At 42.4% G+C, this 19,672-nt stretch overlaps 1 protein-coding gene across 1 annotated transcript in view; it reads right to left on the reverse strand.

Moving 5' to 3' along the window:
• The window catches only part of ELAPOR2 (endosome-lysosome associated apoptosis and autophagy regulator family member 2), a 93,873-nt gene that overhangs the window by 31,397 nt on the left and 42,804 nt on the right, over positions 1-19,672 (reverse strand). The window contains exons 2-3 of the mRNA XM_053944062.1: positions 1,740-1,935; positions 913-1,060 (exon numbers count right to left, since the gene is read on the reverse strand). Coding sequence (XP_053800037.1) covers positions 913-1,060; positions 1,740-1,903 — 312 coding nt within the window. The 5' untranslated portion in view covers positions 1,904-1,935. The remainder of the gene's footprint in view (positions 1-912; positions 1,061-1,739; positions 1,936-19,672) is intronic.

The raw sequence follows: 19,672 nt of genomic DNA on the forward strand, positions 1-19,672 counted from the left end.
TCTCACTCCTGTGGGGTGCCATGAACTGTGTCTTTCTGATGAAAAACAGAGCTTGTCAGACAGATAAAGGGGCACTAACAAAGGAGAGTGAAAATTTCCAATCATCTGCTTCTCTTGAGTCACCTTCCCATTACATTTTCTTCTGTCCCAAATGGCAGGTACAACACAACAAGGACAGTGGAACCTTCCAAAGCTCCTTAGTAATGTGGGGCATTTACACCCCACTGCAAATCCTGATGCTGGGAACCCTCCAGCTCAGTGGACAGCAGCCAGTCCATCCAGGTGGGCAGAGCAGGGTTGCCTTCCCCATTCTGGTCACTGCTGACCAGAGAGTTTCAGCAATTTGAGCACACCATTGAGCAACTTGAGCCCAGCCAGGCTGTTCCCATATCAGAGCTAATGACCCCCAGCCCCTCCATTTCGCAGCACAGACACATCCTCAGAGACAAATTCCTGCTGAAAGTCACCTGAATTTCTCCTGCTTTTATTTTCATCTTAATTACTGAATTACTAGGACACAAACTGACCTAAAACGAAAGGTTTCCACACAGTACTACCTTGGAAGAAGTATTTTTAAAGTCCCTTCAAAGACATCTCCAGTCAGACACCCCTAAATAGGAGCATGTACCACCAACACCCATCTTGCAAAAGGCTGGACTAACTGGGGCAGTCATGACCTCTAATGGCAAAATCCCAGTGCGTGGAAGACAGGATCAATTCAGGCTGAGTTCTGAAGATTAAATAAATGCCACAAGACAGTATAAGTGACAGAAAGAGAAGCAGATTTTTTGTATTGTTCAGCAATAACAAGTTATGGGCATGCAGGGAACTTAAAAGGGGGAAAGCTGCTGCTAATGATCTGGGGTGAATTCTTACAATATAAGGTTGGATACACCATTTAAAAGGCCTTACAAAAAATTCAAAGAAGATGTTGTTGTCAATATACTGGTATTCGAAGAAGACAGAGCCGGATTTCTTCAGGTGCACAGCGTAGATGAGAGAAACTGTACAGTCATCCCTGTTTGACTCTATGTAATTCCCTCGAGGCGTCCATGAAGAGCTGATGAACATAAACAAAACAAGCCTCAACTGAGATCACAGATACTGAGGAGACTTTTTATACACTACTATACAACAACATGTTACATAATACCCCAGAATCCCACAACAGCTAACTGCAGTGAATTTTAAATTTTATTACAGGATCTCCATTTATTTTTCAGATATAGTAAATACAATAATTTTATTTTATATATATTTTTATATGTTACATGAATAATATAAAATATAATACTTTTCTTGAAACTGTGCATGGGAAAGGATATGGTATGAAAAATTTAGGTCTCAGCCTATATAAGACAGGTTTCTTATCCACAGGTTCAATATACTCTCAATTACACTCAGAAACAGCCTTCTGCAAGCACCACAGGTCTCTAAATAGGCTGTAAAAGAACCTTTTAGCCACATTCACTATACCATGACCCTGGAGCTTTCCAGCTACAAATAAAAGCAGCTCCAGGCTGGTCTTAAACTCACTGGCTGCTGATGAGCCCAAGGAGACCATGCTGACAGCAAAGAGATGGGGCTACAGATTTCACCTCCCAGCCACTCTTGTTTGCCATTAGCAGGGCTGGCCATCCTCTGCAGAGCTTAGATGAGTCATTAAGCAGCTTTGTGCTGCTGAGCTGTCTCAGGTTTACCCACAGCTGCCTAACCCAGGTGCAAACAGAACTTCTCACTTGTTGCAGCTGTCAGCTTTACTCTCAGATGAGCCGACCGCCGTGTCCATGAAAGTCGCCACGTTGGAGAATCCTGCTGGCAGCTCATCCCACTCGTCAAACTTGATCCCGCTGCCCAGTGAGTAGGTCCCCTCTGCACATTTGCTGCACACTTGGTTCTTCATCTCCAGGTACTCACCAGAGGCACAGGAGAAAGCTGGGGAGACAATGGTTTACAATATAGGAATGAATTCATCAATCCTTATTAATTTCCTCATTCTTCTTCATTTTTCTTCTGCCACTGAATTAATTAAGATTGAACTGCCACTAAAGGGGACCAAACAGAATGTCCTAGTCCCAGGAACACAACAGCAGGATTACCAACATCATCAGCAAAATTGAGATGTTCACCTGGGTTTTCACTGGCATGGCAGCACTGAAACCAAACCCCAGTGACAACTCCTGATTTGCAGTTTGCCTCCATTGGCGATATAAGATTTTTAGAAATAAAATCTCTATGGACAGATTGTGTCCAAAAGCAATTTGTGAAAATGAGGATTTATAATAAGAGTTCTTCTCACCCTTGCTCACCCAACTGTTACACCTTGAACTCAATTAAAACCACCAGTACTTGAGAGCCAGAACAGACTTTTCTCGCTCACCTAAGCTAAGAAGGGCATACAGCAGCAGGCTGACAGTCAATATAACACTACAAACCTTGTCTGAGAGTAGCAGACCTAATCCAAAGGCCCTTCTGTGTTTCTCCTCACATGAGCTACCTACAAAGCCTCAAACATCTTGCCTGATAGACCATGTGGTCTTGGAAAAGGTCACCCACAGGTTTGTGACTAGAAGATGAGGATCTTTGATTAGGGTGACATTAACATGCTGAGAAAATAACCACTGGTTGTCAGCACAGCAAAGACATTATTCAAAATCTGTGTAATTAAGGGAAGTACAATTAGGAGGTATATTCGCAAAGTGCTTTTTTTTCTGATGTCTCTAAAATTATTTCCTCCAAATAGCTGTATGCTCCTTGTCCCCCTGATCACATCTCTGTCTGCTAAGGGAAGATTATCCCCACTATGAAACAGAAACCTGGACAGTAGCTGAAGTCCTGTATGCCCAGAGAGCCCTAGGCCTGTGTCACAACATTAACTCCTGCCTGGACACTTGTTTCAATGGCAGGCCATCCCACTTTCCCTCAGTACCATGCTGCATCATGTCCTCCTTGAGACTGAACACCCTGAATGGAAAACAAATGAGCGCTTTCTGCAGCTCTTAGTACTTCCTATGATGTTTGCAGATTTTTTAACTAGACCAGTCAAGCCAAAGCAGGATCCGGAGCAACGCACACAACTCACATCCCAAGAAATGATGGGATTTTCTTCTGTTTCACACATGCCCCATTGCACAGTGACAGATATTTCATACACTCTCTTTGACAGACATAAACTCATTAGCCTGAGAAACTGCAGGATGAGATCAGACTGGCAGCCAAAGTGCTGAAACTGGCCCAAAACAATGATGTCGGCTGAAGTCCCAGAAAATGTGGTTCCACAGATGTGCCAGTGTTTATCTAAACTGCAGAAAAACTTGCTTTATTGCAAGTTCTTTGGTTAACTCATGGCTGCGTAACATGAATCTCCATCTGAATCCAACTAACAGTTCTGGCTCCCATTTCTGTCCCAGTACCAGCAGGATTTCTTTCTGTAATTGTCCTTGATGTGTGCCACTGGAAAGCAGATTAAAAGTCTATTTTGATGGAATGATCTGCCAAAGGGTCATTTCTCCTTCTTGGTCGTATCAAAGCTAAATAGCAAGAAATTGAGAGTGCTGCTTAACCATTCCAGAATCATGAAATTCAACTAAGGAGTCAAGAACCGTGAGCAATTCACTGCCATAATGAAGATGCTGAGGGCAGCAGAGCTGCCTCTTCCATTGCAGCGAGGTTGAGCAGAAATTGTTACTTTAGCTGAACTAATGTATTTTAACCCCTTGCAAGCTGATAATTTGAGAGAAATAAAAGTGTACAAGAGATCAGGCCAGCTGTCATGCAGGACACATCATCCATCTCTCACCTTCTAGGAAATAGGTGAGTCTTCACCTTATTTAGGTGGGGAATTACCTTCTTTCCTTATAAGAATTGTATTTCAAAGGCAGCAGCATTTCCCATCAAAACGCTTCCCTGGCTGGCTCTGAGCGTGCCAGCTGCTTGCCAGGGTCAATTTGGGGCTGAATGTGGCTAATGGCAACATGAATCACTTTCAGTATTGGAACAGATGCAACATTTGGTCTTGTTCCAGCTGGAGAAGGGTGGGGAGGAAATACAGTGTGTGGTGAGCATGAAGATGGTCTCCTCTCCTCATGTCCCATAACTTGGTCTTCCATCAAGGAGGAGACCAAAAGCCAGGGCAAACTTTCTTTAATCTAAATTGCATCAGTTCAAGAATTCATCCCAGCTGGAGACAGGGATGTCAGAGTCACTTGTGGAGGGACAGAACACAGGCAGATGATCCATCCCAGGAGCTTCTCCTTCCTTGTGGCTGCTCCATAACACTGAGACGTAGCTGAGCACAGATGCAGCACTTCCCAGCAGCCACAGAAACAGCTGGAATTATTGCAGCATCGCTGTGTTTGTGAGGGTGACAACATGAGGTGCTGCCAACAAGAAGGGCTGCATCAAAACTTAGGGAGTTAAGGAGTGATGCAAAGTTTTGGGAACATAAATTCTGTATTTTAGGAATGTGATCTGATTTGTCCTCCACTAAACTTCTTCAGAATCCAGAGGAAAAATTATTCTTCCACATTAGGGGAAGATTCTGTGAACACCCCTTACCCCAGAATCCATTTGTTTAGGCATGTGATACTTAATTTTCAGAGAAATCATCTCTACTGAATAACTGGACATCACTATTTTCTATCCCTCTCTAACTGCAAACTTTACTATTACACCTTTCAAATATCAGTTTGGGTGTTACACACCAACTTACACAGAGCAATGCACATTGTGAAGACTGAATGTGATCTTTCTGTCAAAAAAAACTGTGAAATGCATGAAAATATTTCATGACTTGCCTCACCATGGGCATTTTTAAAATTGGAAGAACATTTCCAGAGGCAGTTAGGAACAGCATGACACACTGTGGTGCTGGATACACTGCTGCCTTTGGAGCTGATACAATTATTAGTGATTCGCAGCTGTAGCTTTCCTAAATAACTACAGAAGGAAAAAAAAAAAAAAAAAGATGTTGTGGTTTGTACAGGTGAGTAGTCTTTCTCACAACAAGATGCTGTAAAGTACTGTTTAACTAGACATTGCCACAGGCAGCCACACATTTACACACATGTGCAATAAAGCTGACAGCATATGCACTTAATAAAAAATTGACATGAGATCCAGTACTAATAGCCACCACTGTATAAGTCTTGTCAAACACATCTCATTTCATTCTTAAAAAGGATTACAAGTCACTTGATAAAGGTGGCAGAGTGGATGTCATAGACTTCGGGTTCCTAATACAGTTAGCTTAGTTTTGCATGTCACTGATGAAGAAAGGTGGTGCTGCACAACGCCAGCGGGGAACACCTTAAAGGGATTGAGAACTGCCTGAGTAACAGACCTCAGATGGGCTGTCGATAAGAAACCATCCTTGAGCAGGGAGGAAGGGGGCAGTTCTGCCTGCCCAGGACTGAGTCAGATGGCTGCCCACATTTTTCTCAATGAAAAGGCAAAAAGAAAAGGAATGGTATCAAGATTGGCAGGGGAGAGACTGTTACCAAGCCTAAGCCCACTCAAAGTCCGTGTGCTTTAGCAGAGTCAGAGGTAAAGACAAGCTGCTGAGGGCAAGGTGTGCCAACCCTGCCTGTAGAGGACTGAAATGTATCCCAGAGAGCAGCAAGCTGAGGATGAGAGCAGACCCATCATTCATCAAGAGCTTCCACTGTCAAGGCATCCAACAAAGTCACTAGTGAGATCTAGATAAATTTAGAGGTGGAAGTAGAGATATGTAGGATGAAACATGTATTACAGGGAAGAAGATTGTTATAATGCTGCATATAGATGTGATTTGGCATTTTTGTGAGGTCAGTACAAAACAAAAGGACTTCAAATGGTTTTAAAATTAGAGGTAATGTCCTGCAGTGAGAGATCTGAAGTGCTTAATCTATGTAGTTTATCACAAGGAGATTGAGAGTCAACTTGATTAATATATAAGCATCTCCAGGGGGAGCAAACACAAGATCCTGCTGCACTCTTTAATCAAGCAGACAAATGCATAAGAAGAGCTACCTTCTGGAAGCTGAACCCAAACAAACTCAAATTGGAGATAATGCACAGACTTTTAATAGGAGGAATGACTGGTTGTTGGAACAATCTGTCATGGCATGTGATGGACCCTTTGTCTCTCAAGTGTTTCATGCCATAACTGGATACCATATGGAAGAAAAGCTCATGCCAAATACCCATTATCAGCCCCACCATCAGCCCAGATGGGTGTATGTTAACGGTCTTCAAGGTCAGACTAGCAAATCTAATTAAATCCCTTACTCTTAAACTCTTTGAGTCAAGATCAGTGGTGCCCTGCCTCCCTCCTAGGACACACCACAAGGACTGGGGCATCCTGAAGCAGGAACTCTGCCCACGATGTAACCACTTCCAAGGAGTGCTTGCAGTACATCACTTAGCAGATCTGATTGCACTTTACAATCACTTTGCAGACATGGAAGCAGCTCCCCAGAGGGCAAAACAGACCATAAACAAGCTTGTCCCATTTGACCTTTGACTGTAAGTCTCCAGGGTCACATTCTGTCTTTTAGTACACCCTCCTGGTGATTTTGGTGGACTAGGATCAATACTAGTTGGCAAATTTCTCTTCTACTAACCGACCATAACATTCTCACATTGCTTAACTCTCTAATGCTGGGGATCAGGACAGGATTATCAGGAACAAAGATTGACAAACAGAGTAGATCCTCGCATGTATTTGGCTACTCAGCTTCTCCTGAGTGCTGAAACTTTCCTCTGGATTGTGTCCTCATCTCAAGTATCTTTCAGATACTGCCACACTGTGAGAGGGGTAAGAATATTTGAGATTTCACCAGAAGATTAACCAAAGATGTCTCAATACTCTGCATCCTCCAACACCAAACTATAATGTATTCATTTGCTTTCCTCCCTTATGCAGCCCTGGCCACTCAGTCTTCCCTCCTTCCTCATCCAGCTTCCCATCCCACACCACTTGGACCCACTACTTCTACCTCCACCACTCTTCTCAGCAGACTATTCCTCCAGGCATTTCTTACTTAACAATACCTAAAACTATCTCAGGTCTTCTGTTTATTCTGTTGCCACTGAACATGTGCACATTCATGTGTATTCTTCTGTGTCTCCCTGGCTCTCGATAATTAGGATTAAAAAAAAAAAAAAAAAAAGACACAGGACTGGATTTTACCAGGTTGTACAACATCAGAAGGGGATAGCAATTGTGCAATTATACACAAATCAATGAAAATACAAAGCAAAAATGACGTCAAACACTGGTTTTCCATCTCTCCCCTCTCCATTCCTGTGTTGTTCATCCAAAGCCCCACAATCTGGGATTCAGGTGATGTGCTGCCATCTCCTGCAGGCAGAGTCAGGGCTGAATTGTCTCAGCCTCCCATGGGCAGAGGTGGAAATGTGAGGTTGGCGGCATCAGGCAGCTGTGTCTCAGAACAGCTGCTGTTTTCAGCAGACACATGCCACAAGCCTGGAGGGGAAGATGTGGCCAAGGACAAGCACATGGAGGATTTTCAGTGATACCCCTGGGCCATCGGGGTCCACACAACATGAAACCAAGGACCAACCAAAATACAGAATGAGGAGAAAAAAAAAGACAAAGGATGAGAAGAAATCATTGCTTTATTATTAATATTTCCTGTAATCTTGCCAGCTTCAGAATGTCTTCTGTGAATAATTTATACGTGGCTTCTCCAATAGACTGTGAATAATTGATGTTCGTTTCCTTCAGTCATTATTTCCCAATGTGTTACCAGGAACTAGACTGAATCTTAATTAAAAAAAAAAAAAAAAAAAAAAAAAAGAAAAAAGTCTGTCTAGGCTGTTTAGTCTTGAAATGTGATCATACTGAAACCTGATATAACATGGGGAAGAGTACCTTCTGTGGAAAACCTTTGCATTTCATAGGAATACATAATTTTTCCTTTTATCCAAAAAATAATGAAATAGAGCAAAGCTTTTTTCAGTTCACCTCTTTTCCCCAGCTGGCCTGGCACTTTTTTTATCACTTTATTGCATCATTTGGACACTGAAAGGTATGGGTTTAGATTGGAAATAATCAATTCATAGCAGTGCGGTGTAGAGAGCAGGAATGCAGCTATCGCCAAGAGGTTAGGAAGCACATTTGCTACCAGGGTTTCAACAGCCATCCCAGTGGAGATGGCAGGAAACAGATCTGGAGGTGAGTGAGCAGTTCTCCAGCCCCTACTGACTCCTTCAGGCATATTTTGATTGCTCATCAACCAAAGTGGTTCTAGTGCCATTTGATGTTCCCTGCACACACACAGAGTACTTTCCTCTCATCCCTCTACCAAGCCATAACAAATCTCAAGTCTTGCCAGCTGCTTCCCTACTGAAAGAGAAATTAGTGACTCAGATGAATTTTTTTTAACTTTTTTTATTACATTGTGTACACAACCAAGGTGAAGAATTCATCAAAAGACACTAAGGCCAACCTTTCCCTTCATAAACTCAATACACACATAAACATGCAGTTCCCAGTAACTCTTCCCCAGAGAAGAGAATTAAATTCTGAGGGTTCTGTGCAAACTCTTCAGCTTTTTAACTATTTGCCTATTTTGTTTTGAATCTGTGCTTCAAAAATCCAACAATGTGACTTGTTCCGCAGGGACAGTGTCTTGCATAGAGTAAAAATTCCTGGAAAAACTACTTGTAAAACTGGGGTATCTCTCAGGGTATCAATCCATATGGAAACACCATGAAGTCCAGCCTCAAGTTTCAGCCCAGGTGAGAAACCTAATACCATCAGTAAGACTCACACACCTGACTGGAGTGAGGAACACCAATGAGCAAGGATGCTCTAAGAGGAACAGGAATAAACATCTGCTCAAGTGCTTTGCTAAATCACAGCCCTTCAATAGCAACTCTCAAACTGTGCTGTGCACACCCCTGCTAGCTGAACAGCTCTGATCCATGGCAGCCCTGCATTAATATCTGTGTGCACACAGACTTTGCAGATGCCCACTGACCCAGTTGTTACCTGCTTGGGATATTCAACTTTACCAAAGACTGAGAGAACATCAATCTCAAAAACCTTCATTTAAGTTTTCTGTTATGAAAGAAAAATGCTAAAACTCCTGCTCATTACTTAAATTGCCCTAAAGTGTCATAAAGTGTACAGCCTTAAAAAGGTCATTTTGCTTAATTGAGACTGCAATTAGCAGGAAGATCTGTATCTCCTCCTGTGGTATGCTGGGAGCAGCAAATCCAACTCCTTTAAAAATGTTCTATTATTTTCACTAGAGTTTCTTTATTATGCACACAGCACTACAAAATGAGCAGACCTTTATGAGATAAGGTACAACCTATTCTTGCCTAGGATGGCAAAAAATAACTAATATTCTGTGGAATGAGAGAGTTAATATTTTAAAAGAATATGAGGTCAAAATGTGAACTTTAAGCTCTTTTTGGGCAACAATTCTGCTGAGATGAGAATATCAGTGCACCTGGGCACACCCTAAATCAGGTAATTGGGCTGTACTGGAGGGAGGGAGGGAGGGAGGGAGGGAGGAAGGAAGGAAGGAAGGAAGGAAGGAAGGAAGGAAGGCTCCAAATTCAGACTCTGGAGTGTAAAACATGCAGCATATGGTCAGGCTGGCAGAAGAGCCTGATGGTGGCCACAAAAACAGACTGCAGTGCAGTGTCAGCAGGAGCACCATGCCAAGTGCTGCTCCCACTGCCAAATCCCAAAAAATCACCAATAGACACTGCCTATAGCCCCACACCAAAACAAAGGGCTCCCAGAGATCCCAGCCATAAGGGGGTGCAGGAAAGGGCTTAGCCCTAAAGCAAGCTGCTCCCTTGGACTGCCATCAATATTTTCCATTTTAAAAGCCAAGCAACTGCCCAGATGGCAGTGATCCTTATCAGCTGAACTCCCTTCCTGCTATCAGACTCATGAACAGATCAGAGGGAGATCTGTGGTAATTAAAAACGAAGGAGATCAAATTAGTAAAGCAAATTCCCAACTGTCAGGAGTGATTCAGAGGTCTGGATTCTGCTGAAGGAGGCTCTCTGTCTGCCACTCCCACCTCCATGTATGTACCTGTCCTTCAGAACAGTATTGGAAAGATGACCAGAGGGGATACCTTAAATGGGAAGCAGAGGAGAGCCAGAATAGCTCTAGGAGTAATAAATATTACCTTTTCCCTAGCCAAAATCTTTCTGGACTTTTAATGCATCTCTTCACAGGAACCCTTGCAACCATGATGTGGCAGCATCAAAAATGTGACTCAGCTCTGAACAAACAGAAACCTGAGAGTGGTGCCCAAGCAATCTGGTGTGGCCATGCCATGGCCTGTCCAGACCTCACAGGGTGGCCACTGAGGTACCACACCACACTGAATGGGAAAACACAGGCTGCAGGGTCTGAAAGTGGTGATGACTGCAGCTCCATAGAGCAAGGAGAACAGAAAAAAAAAAAAATAGAGGGGAGTGAAATACAGAACAGGGCACGTTGTCCCAGTGCCTTGCAACTGCAGAGCTGTTACTGCAGCTTCCCTCACATATCTGGGTCACTGCATAGCAGGACTTCCTACAGCACCACAAAAATCTCTCATGTGAGCCTCCTTTCTTCCCACCTACCACCTACATGGGAGAGGTGTGGAGGGCAGGAGGGCAGCAGGAGGGGAAGGTGGATCATTGTGCTGCTCTGTGCTCATGGAAACAAGAAAGCGTAAAAATCCTTCTAGTAACCAGGTCATAAAGTAGTCAAAATATGACAGCCCTTTCTACTATGCACCCCATGACTATTTCTCAGAGGACACTGTCTTCTCTGCAGGTAAACTGTGCTGATTAAGCTTCCAAAGACTCAAAAACAGGGTAGAATCCTGGCATGTTTCAGAGCCTGCAGCAGTTTCAGGGAATGTTGAGGCTGTGTTCAGCAGGACACAGTCAGCTGTGATTTGCAGGTCACTGTGTGCTTCAAAATGCAGCAGAGCACAGAGACATCCAACCTAATTTTAAATGGTTTCATTCAAATGAAAAGCAGTAAAACACAACATCCTGAAAATGAGCACATCTCAAGACACCGACTGAGCTCTGATGCCACAGTTCAATTGCTCCAGATATGGGAAGCACCTGGGCTACCTTATTTTTAGCAATCTCAAGTGTCTTTCCACTCCACTGGAGGCCACAGTCTAGACATATTTACAAAGCAGGAGACATTTAACATATTGTTATACCATCTTTCAGATTTCTAGTTCAGGCACAATTTAAAGAGAGTGACTGCTGAGCATTTGGAAGAAGGAGAGGTTGGCACAGTATTCTCAGGATTCAAAATTAATGACAGCCTGCACATCACTTCTCTTTTCAGGGAGCAGTAAAGATCAGTGGCAGATATTCTCAAGCAGCAGCATTTCTGAGTAGATGAAAACAACTGCAAACATTGTGAAGTCAGCAGTGATGGCAGGTGTGCTCCAAAAAAACTCTCTCATATAGATTCCCTTATACCATTGTGTCCACTGAGGGCTCTACCAACCTCAAGGAAACAATAAAAAAAATTTCTAAGAGCTCATGCTGCTTCACAACTGCAAATGCTATACAAGTGCAACCCTCTCTTAAAAGCAGAGACATAGTTGGCCACAGAGTATCTCAGGACTAATTGATGCTGATCAGAACATCTGAAGACAGCAGACCTCTGGAAGGAGGAAACTGGAAGCTGGAAGTTGTCCTACCCAGAGTGATTTTACTGTCGGCCCTGATTCTGCAGGTTGAAGGACCAAAGAGAAACCCAAGGGGACTCCAGGATTCTACCAAATGCCAAAATGAGGACCTGCGAGACATAGGAGAATCTGAATAAATTTGTAGAACGACCAGAAAGACTCATCTCAGAGGATATGGCATAGTTCTGGCATTTCCTGATAGACTTTGGGATAAAATACCACCAGGCCTAAGAGAGAAGGAAGGCATCTCAGGAGCTGTTAATGTGAGTTGTGTGCAGCTCCTGGCCAAGCCTGCAGCACAAATCTTACTCTGCACACAATCCACTAAGAACACAACAAGTAGAAGCCTCAGATACAGAACCTTTTGTTTTCCTTAGGCTGCAGAAATTCATGCTTTTAGTGTAAGATGTCTTTGGTACAGCTGCTGTATTGTCAGATGAGACAGAAGCCACCAGCTTAGAGAATACGACAAGACAGGAAGGAGATATCTGTCAGCATCTTCAACACAACTCATCATCAACAACATACCCCCATGTGCAAACTCTAGAGATTTGTGGGGCAGTCACTTTTCAAAAGCTGCCTCTCCCAGTTTATCCCACCCACTGGAGAATGGACTGTCAAACTCTGTGCTGGTTAAAATATTTTACAGTAAAAACCACTACATTAACGAAGCTGAAAGTGAAAGGTGTTCCCTACACATTCCTACAGTGACCAACTGCTGTTGACAGATTCATGTTTTCAGGCTGAAAGATTGGCTGTTCTTTAAGCAAAAGGTGAAAGACTAAGAGATGAGAAAACCTAAAATTACTTTTGCCATCAGAACATAGCCAGACAGCCCCTGCTGCCAGTTAATTTACTACAGACAGAAAAAAAAAGATAGAACTCAAAGAGCCCAGGGAGATGGGATCTGAGGGGTTCAGTAAAAAAGTCAGCTATCTGATTGCTTCTTAAACCAGCTGAATTGCCGTGGGATTTAACAGCAACACTACAAGAAAGAGATGAGTTTTCCAGTGTATTTAACAGAATCCTGTATTTTGGTGTATATCAGAGCCCATCTACTGAGAAAATTTTACACCTTGTCTATCAGGGGCTAGATATTGAGAAGCCAGATTCATCTTTTGTAATAAACCAGCTGAATTCTCATTGGAATTGATTTAAGACCAGAAACAGGCACAAACAATAGGAGATGAAGAGGGAAGTGAACCATTTGTCAAAATCTGTAGCAGAAAGTTGAGGATAGTGTAATGTTGCTGGACTTAAACCATTTATCACAAGATTTAAGAAGAAATAATGTATGTCACAAAAAAATAGTTATACCTATGTCCTCCAGGGTACACCAAAAGTGGTTGTGCAGCAGAAGAAATAAAACTACTTGCTCTTTTATAGTGCAGGCAGCAAAAAGGCTTGAAGGATAGCAAGGGAGATTCAGCAGCAGAAAAAATTTTAACAGGAGGGAAAATGAAAATAACTAAATGTATGAGCAAATATCTGGAGAGCTTCTGGGTTCTTCATCACAAGAGGTGCCTGAAAACAGTCCAGCCAAATATCAGCATGAATGACAGTCATTTCTACTACAGCTGTTTGGGCTGGAGGGTGAATTATGGCATCATCTGAGGTGCTTTTCAGGTCTATATTTCTGTAATTGAAAAAGTACATCCTAAGGATATACAGAGATTCCACATTTAAAACCCTGGAAACTAAATACCAGGAATGACACATTCTCAAATGATGCTTGCAAGCACTCAGACACCTTACAGTGATCAACACTGCTACAGAAAACATTTATGTACCTCACACTGGAACATAGAGAAATGAAAACAAACCTTTAGAGGAGCAGAGTCAGAAGTGAGTAAATCTGACATCTGCTGCAATAGAACTGAAAAGATGCTGCCATTGTTCATCCTGTTTGTCAGATACAATAATTTATAGCCCCCGGTATAAATTACTGTTAGGATCTTTTGTGGAGAGAATTGCTAGAGCAAGGGAGTGTGATGGGAAAGAGCATTGAGACTGGGAAGCTATGAAACAGTGAGGGATGTGTTTGCAGAGCAGCAGTTTGTTTATATCCCCCAGATGCAAAGAAGTGTTTCAATATAAAAAAAATGCAGAACCAAGTGATATGAAAACACTCCAAGTTGTTAAAAAATAAATGCATAAATAAATGAAATGCAGGAGATTCATCATAAAAATACTCAGGCAAATAAGAGATTTACCATTCCTTATGCATTCAGCTTATGAATTAGCTAAATAATGGAAGTAATGAGATTGTGGACACTATGCAAATATAGTTTGACCATTGGTGGTCACCATTTTGGCCAATACAGCTATAAATGACTGGAGAGCTGCAGAACTGGAGAGCAGGGTAGCTCAATCCAAGCAACCACAGCTCTTCAGGGGTGCTGTCATAGATGTGCCTTGTCTGTGAATCAGCATAAAAGGGTATCTGTAGCAGTGACTTTCATGGCTACACTGCAAAGACAATCGCTGCTCCACATCTCCAGGAGAGAGAAAGCTGGGTTTGAGGGGAAGGACGACTCAGGGAAACTCGAGACATCAGTGACAGCCCTACAAATGTAAATAGCACAAAAAGCCAGTGACAGTCTGTAAAATGAAAAGTCACAACGTACTGCATTCCTTCCCTCTCACGGGGTCAGGTAGTCCAGAGCACTCCACTGACGGATTCGGGACAGCCACCCTCCATCTGGAGCCACTGCTGTCGCACTCCGTGTACTCGAAGTGGTAATCTGTCTGCAAGCAATTACAAAGAGTTTCAGTTTCATCATAACATTTGCATATTAAGCTCATTAATCAAGACTGGGATTAGCAAGCTCAGTTGTAATTAAACCAGAGAGGAAGTAGCTGGCGTGGAACATACTGTGAAGCTTTGATGATTGCCGTGTATCATCACAGAGCAAGCACGGCTCTCATCAGATGCTGCGCAGCACAAATGCTAGGGCAGAAGGTGGGATTTGCAAAAGCACTTGATAGACAGGAGGCAGATTCCACTAGAATTTTTTTCCCAGTCTCTTAGAACAGGATTGATGTAAAATTTCTGTCCATCACAGTATCTGATCCACAGCAGCCAAGGAGGCTTCCTCTTTGATCAATAGAGCAAGCCATACTTGAGCACACGTCAATCCATGATAGGCTGAATGTGTAAGATGGATGGAATGATTCCTCATGCAAGTGCCTTTCCCTCTTTGTCAGTTTCAGAGGAATCCCAGGTAAATTAGGGCAGATAAACCTGGTATTGGGACGCCTCTGAAAATGTCATCCAGGGTCAGCTCTGAGGAGTACCTCAAGGCAGAATTGTGGCATGAGGGGAGATCAGTCCTGTGGTCTCTGGGGCTGAGATAAGCCCTGGGCAGACTCAGTGAAAAAGAATAAGAAACTTCCTACCATTAGCTAGGAAATAATATTAGCTATTTGTCTTATTAATAGTATTGATTCAGATCCCACATGAAATCTAGACTCACATTTACTTATATTTTTAGTTTTGTGTTTATAGCTCTGTTTTCAAATTTATAGCCCAGAAGTTTATGATTAAAATAAACCTCAGCAACATCTCATTTTTCAACCAAGTTTGGGTGGAGCTGGCAGAAATGGTGAATAACCTTCTTCAGAGGGAACAGACCCATGTTCAAATGACACACAAGCTGGCAAGCTCCGTAAGTTGGTTCCATATGGGCAAAGCCACCTCCATCTCCCTCTGCAGTTAACCAAGGTAAAACATTGGTCATGTGCCTATTTTAGACACCTGTTGCAGAGGGGACAAGGAGATAACACATCCTAGAAACACTTCTTTCTCTCCACTGACTATAGAGGAAAGCTAGCCACTTAACTTGGATGGAGTCATCTTCATTTCCTCAGGGGAGCCCCACCTCCAACACTGCACATCCCTTTCTGGCCCATGAAAGTACCACCAAAAGCATGGTACCAAGGAAAATTTAGCCACAGGCGCAATGCTTAAGATGCTGCTTTGGGGCAGCCTGGTGTGGTGATCCATAAAGTCTGGTGGGCTTTCAATTTATCTGTCTTCTCCAGGCAGGACTGGCCATGAACCAAGGAGGGGAGGCAGTGGCCGTGTCTGCAGCCCAAGCACAAGCACAAGAGCTCTTCAGCCGCTGCAGCTCACTCTCATTACAGCAAACCCCACCCAAGGGGCAGCAGAAATCTGCCTTCCTGCCATGACTGCAGACATCAGGCCCTAATTCCACTGCCCTAGGAGGTGCTACTCTGTGCACACAGGGATTATTTTGGGGGTGATCTTCTCCTGTTCCTTTCCTTGCAACTGACATTGTACATGATGGAGCAGAAGAAGGGGGATCAGGTGGATAAAAGTTGATTCATGCTGGCTCTGATATAGAATAGTTAATTCCTGCAAATATCCTGCAAATTCTTCACATGGAGAAGACTTGCAATTCTCCTCATTTACTTGCAGAAAAACAAAAAATATTGAGTTTAATACTTCTCCTACTGTTACCATAGCTCTCCAGAGATATTCAAATGTTAATAAAGTTCTACCTAAACATCATTAAAGCCTTTGCTATTTTGCATCCAGGTGCAAATAATAATCTGATTTCTCTGGAATTAATATTTTAATGGCTGAATAATTATCTCTGTAGTTCAATCAGTGGTTTAGAGTCCTAACTCACAGCACAGTGGAAAGGAAAACTATTTGTCTCAAAAAAACCCAAACCCAGATCAACACATGAAATATGATATAACACACTGCCAACTCTACAAATATACTCAATTATAATATGTATTTTCCCCCTTTCATCTCATTATGCAATCTTTCAGGAATACTTTAAAAAAATATTCCCAAATCATTTCAGTATGAAATCTGCCATAAGGCAACCAGAATACACAAATGTAATAGATTCATCTCCTAGTTCATATGACATAAGAAAAAAATGCATCTATTAAATTACTGGAGTGAAGCAAAGAAAAGGATATTGAAGTGCTCTGACTCCGACTTACTTGCAGATCCATCTTCTATTTAATATCAGATTTTTTAAAAAATTACAGTGAGCAGTTTGGTGTCAACAATCCAGGTTGCTCTCATAGCCACCCTCCCAAAGCATACTTCAGTGTCGTTGAGCCAGCAATGCAGTTCCCTCTGCAACCAAAGCAGGTCCCAAAAGTAGGACAGCTGTGAGGGATACATCATGCAGTGCAGAAACATCTCCTCTAATGTCTGGATAACTGTCAACTATCAACAGGGATTCAAAATTAAGGACACTAACAAAAATTATAAAGAATAAAAGGCTTCTGCTCTCCTTCCATATTCAGGAGAATATGATACGTATTCAGGCAGATGAGTCAAGTTTCCATCGCTCCACAGAAACCTCTCCTGCTTTAACCAGTCAGGTAGGGTTCCTGGAGAGATGGACCCAACACACGTTATTCCTTCTGATCACCCCATCCCTGTGTGTAGCTGTGTCCACAGAAGAGCCACAAGACTCAAAAGGTTTGTACAGCAGAACAAGAGTTCTGTTTGTTTCCATTACTTTTTCCTGTACTATGCTCAGTTCCCTTGTGGATGAGTGGTTGGGTTGGGGTTTTTTTTTGTCTGACTTTCAACTCAGCTTTGTGTCTGAAAACACCTCTATGGACATGGCTGTTTGTCTGATAAGTGACTGTATTGAGGACTCTTCAGATTAACTTTTGCCTTTGGTTGCACACACATGCATAGCTCCAAAAATCTCTGCCAGCTACAAATGCTACTCTCTTAGAATCAGAGAACAACAGAATCCCAGAATGGTCTAGGTTGGAATATTAAAGATCTAGTTCCAACCTTCCTGCAATGAATCTGAAAAAAAAAAAATGCCCAGAGAAACTGTAGATATCTCATCCATGGAAGTGTTTGAGGCCAGGTTGGATGGGGCTTTTGAGAACCTGGGATAGTGGAATGTGGGAACCCAGAGCAAGGGGAATATCTCCCTGTCTGCCCTAGGGTGCTCTGACTCCCAAGAAAGCACTGACTTTGACCCTCATTTATGGAGAAAGCCTCCAAAGCTTCAAAGTAAACTAGAAACCACAAAAATGTGAAATAGATTGCAGAGAGTAGTTTAGTATGTCACATTGGTGATTAAGATTTTACGGTTTTAAGATTTTTAGCATATTGTATGTAGATAGATACAAGATAAAGGGTACAAGGTGTTGTCTCAAGTTCCTTTATTCTTTCTTCTTCTTCCTTCTTCTTAGTTTTAGGTGGTATCTTGTAATTAGGTAGAAAAATCCACATTGCGGGTCTTAGGGGGTCAGTTATTGGGTTAAAAAGGGAAATAATCTAGGTGTCACTTCTTAATTGGGAAATTTAGTTTTTGATTAAAATTAAAAGGCCTTGCAACACAAGGTTGTTAGCCATTTTTGTGCTGTTTTCCTGAATGCAAAGTCTAGGTGCAGACAGTGTGCTGAAGTCATGATAAGATAACAATAAAACAAGAACCTGAAGACCGAAAAAGTCCTGTGCGTCTGCTTTTCCTAACAAAGAACTGCTTCAAGAAAGTTTCCCCCTACCAAAGAAGCCCCCAGAGAGTTGCCCAGCTTAAAACCCACAAACTCACAATCGAAGACATCCCTGCCTGTGCCACAGGGTTTGGCATGAGATCTTTAAGGTCCCCTCCCAACACAAACCATTCTGTCATTCAACGATTCTATGAAACAATCACTGAGGGCCCAGCTGTATCCATCTTTTATAATCAAAATACATTTGTGCTGTATCACAGGCACAGCAGCAGCTCACAACTTCAGCTTTAAATTCACCAGCGTGGCTCCTTATGGTGGGTGAATGTAACTGCAGGAACCTGTGGTTCAGCAACATGGTCCAGCACCTCAAACTGGTTTATAACAGCCACGGTGATGTCCTCAGCCCCCAGCGTAGCTCAGGTCCATCCCTGTGAGCTGGAAGCACACCTTGGCTGCAGCACCCACAGCTTCCATCACACACAATGTTTGCAGTATTCTTTACTGGAAATTGCCCATTAGTGCTGCTTACCGGGCTCAGAGCTTCTAATCTGCCTCAGGAATTTGAACTTCCAAATATAGAAGGCTGACTATGGATCCACCACAGCACCATGGGACACTTACAACACCTTTGTTTCTCATGGAAAAATGAGAAATTTTGGGATTTCCTTATGGAATCATAGAATGGCTTACATTGAAAGGAATACTAAAGATTGTCTACTTCCAACCCCATGACAGAAAAATTTCTTCACCCACCAGTTCTCTGAAGTGAATTTCACGGCAAATCCATTGCCAGATGTTATCTGTTGCCATCTACTACTTTGGCTTTGCTTTCAATATTTCTTCCCACTATCATCTACTCATACAGTATCCTTACATTTGGCCACAGGCCTGTTTTAATTTTAACTGTAATTCTGACTCTGTTTTATTACTTTTCTGCACTTGGCCTTCATCTTCTAAATATGTCCCTCCCCTAGTTCAGCTATAATTTCCTATAGCATTTCCTATTTTATTGATCATAATTCCTAGGGTTTGACAAAACTGGTTTGAATTTCAGACCCAAAGAGGAAGTTTCCATTGGAAAGCATCTCTCAGGAAAAAATTAACAACATCCCACATAGAGTTAAACTTGGAAAAAATGCAATTTTCTAAATGGAAAATTGATGCTGTTCCAAGAAACTGCTCAGGATCAATGTGTAGTCCTCAGCATTAAATTTCAAATGAAAACTTAATAGTAACCTGAAAAATGCTACCAAAAATGGGCATCTGTGTTTGCTTTACCCTGTGCTGAATTTTGCTTTATTGTTCTTGGAGAATCAGTGAAATCACATTGGCAGTACCATGCAAAGCTGTAGTGAGAAACTCTCTGACCTACACATGCTCTCTTTGAAGGACACCCTGCACAAAAAAGAAGCCCTTGTGCATGCATATGACATGAAAGAGATGGTGCACTGGTCACAGCTCTGCCAGGGGGAGGAAAACACGACAGAATTTTTCCAGCACCCTATGCTCAAAACCCA

The sequence above is a fragment of the Vidua chalybeata genome, chromosome 5 (assembly GCF_026979565.1).
Source record: "Vidua chalybeata isolate OUT-0048 chromosome 5, bVidCha1 merged haplotype, whole genome shotgun sequence".
Classification (NCBI taxonomy): Eukaryota; Metazoa; Chordata; class Aves; order Passeriformes; family Viduidae; genus Vidua; species Vidua chalybeata.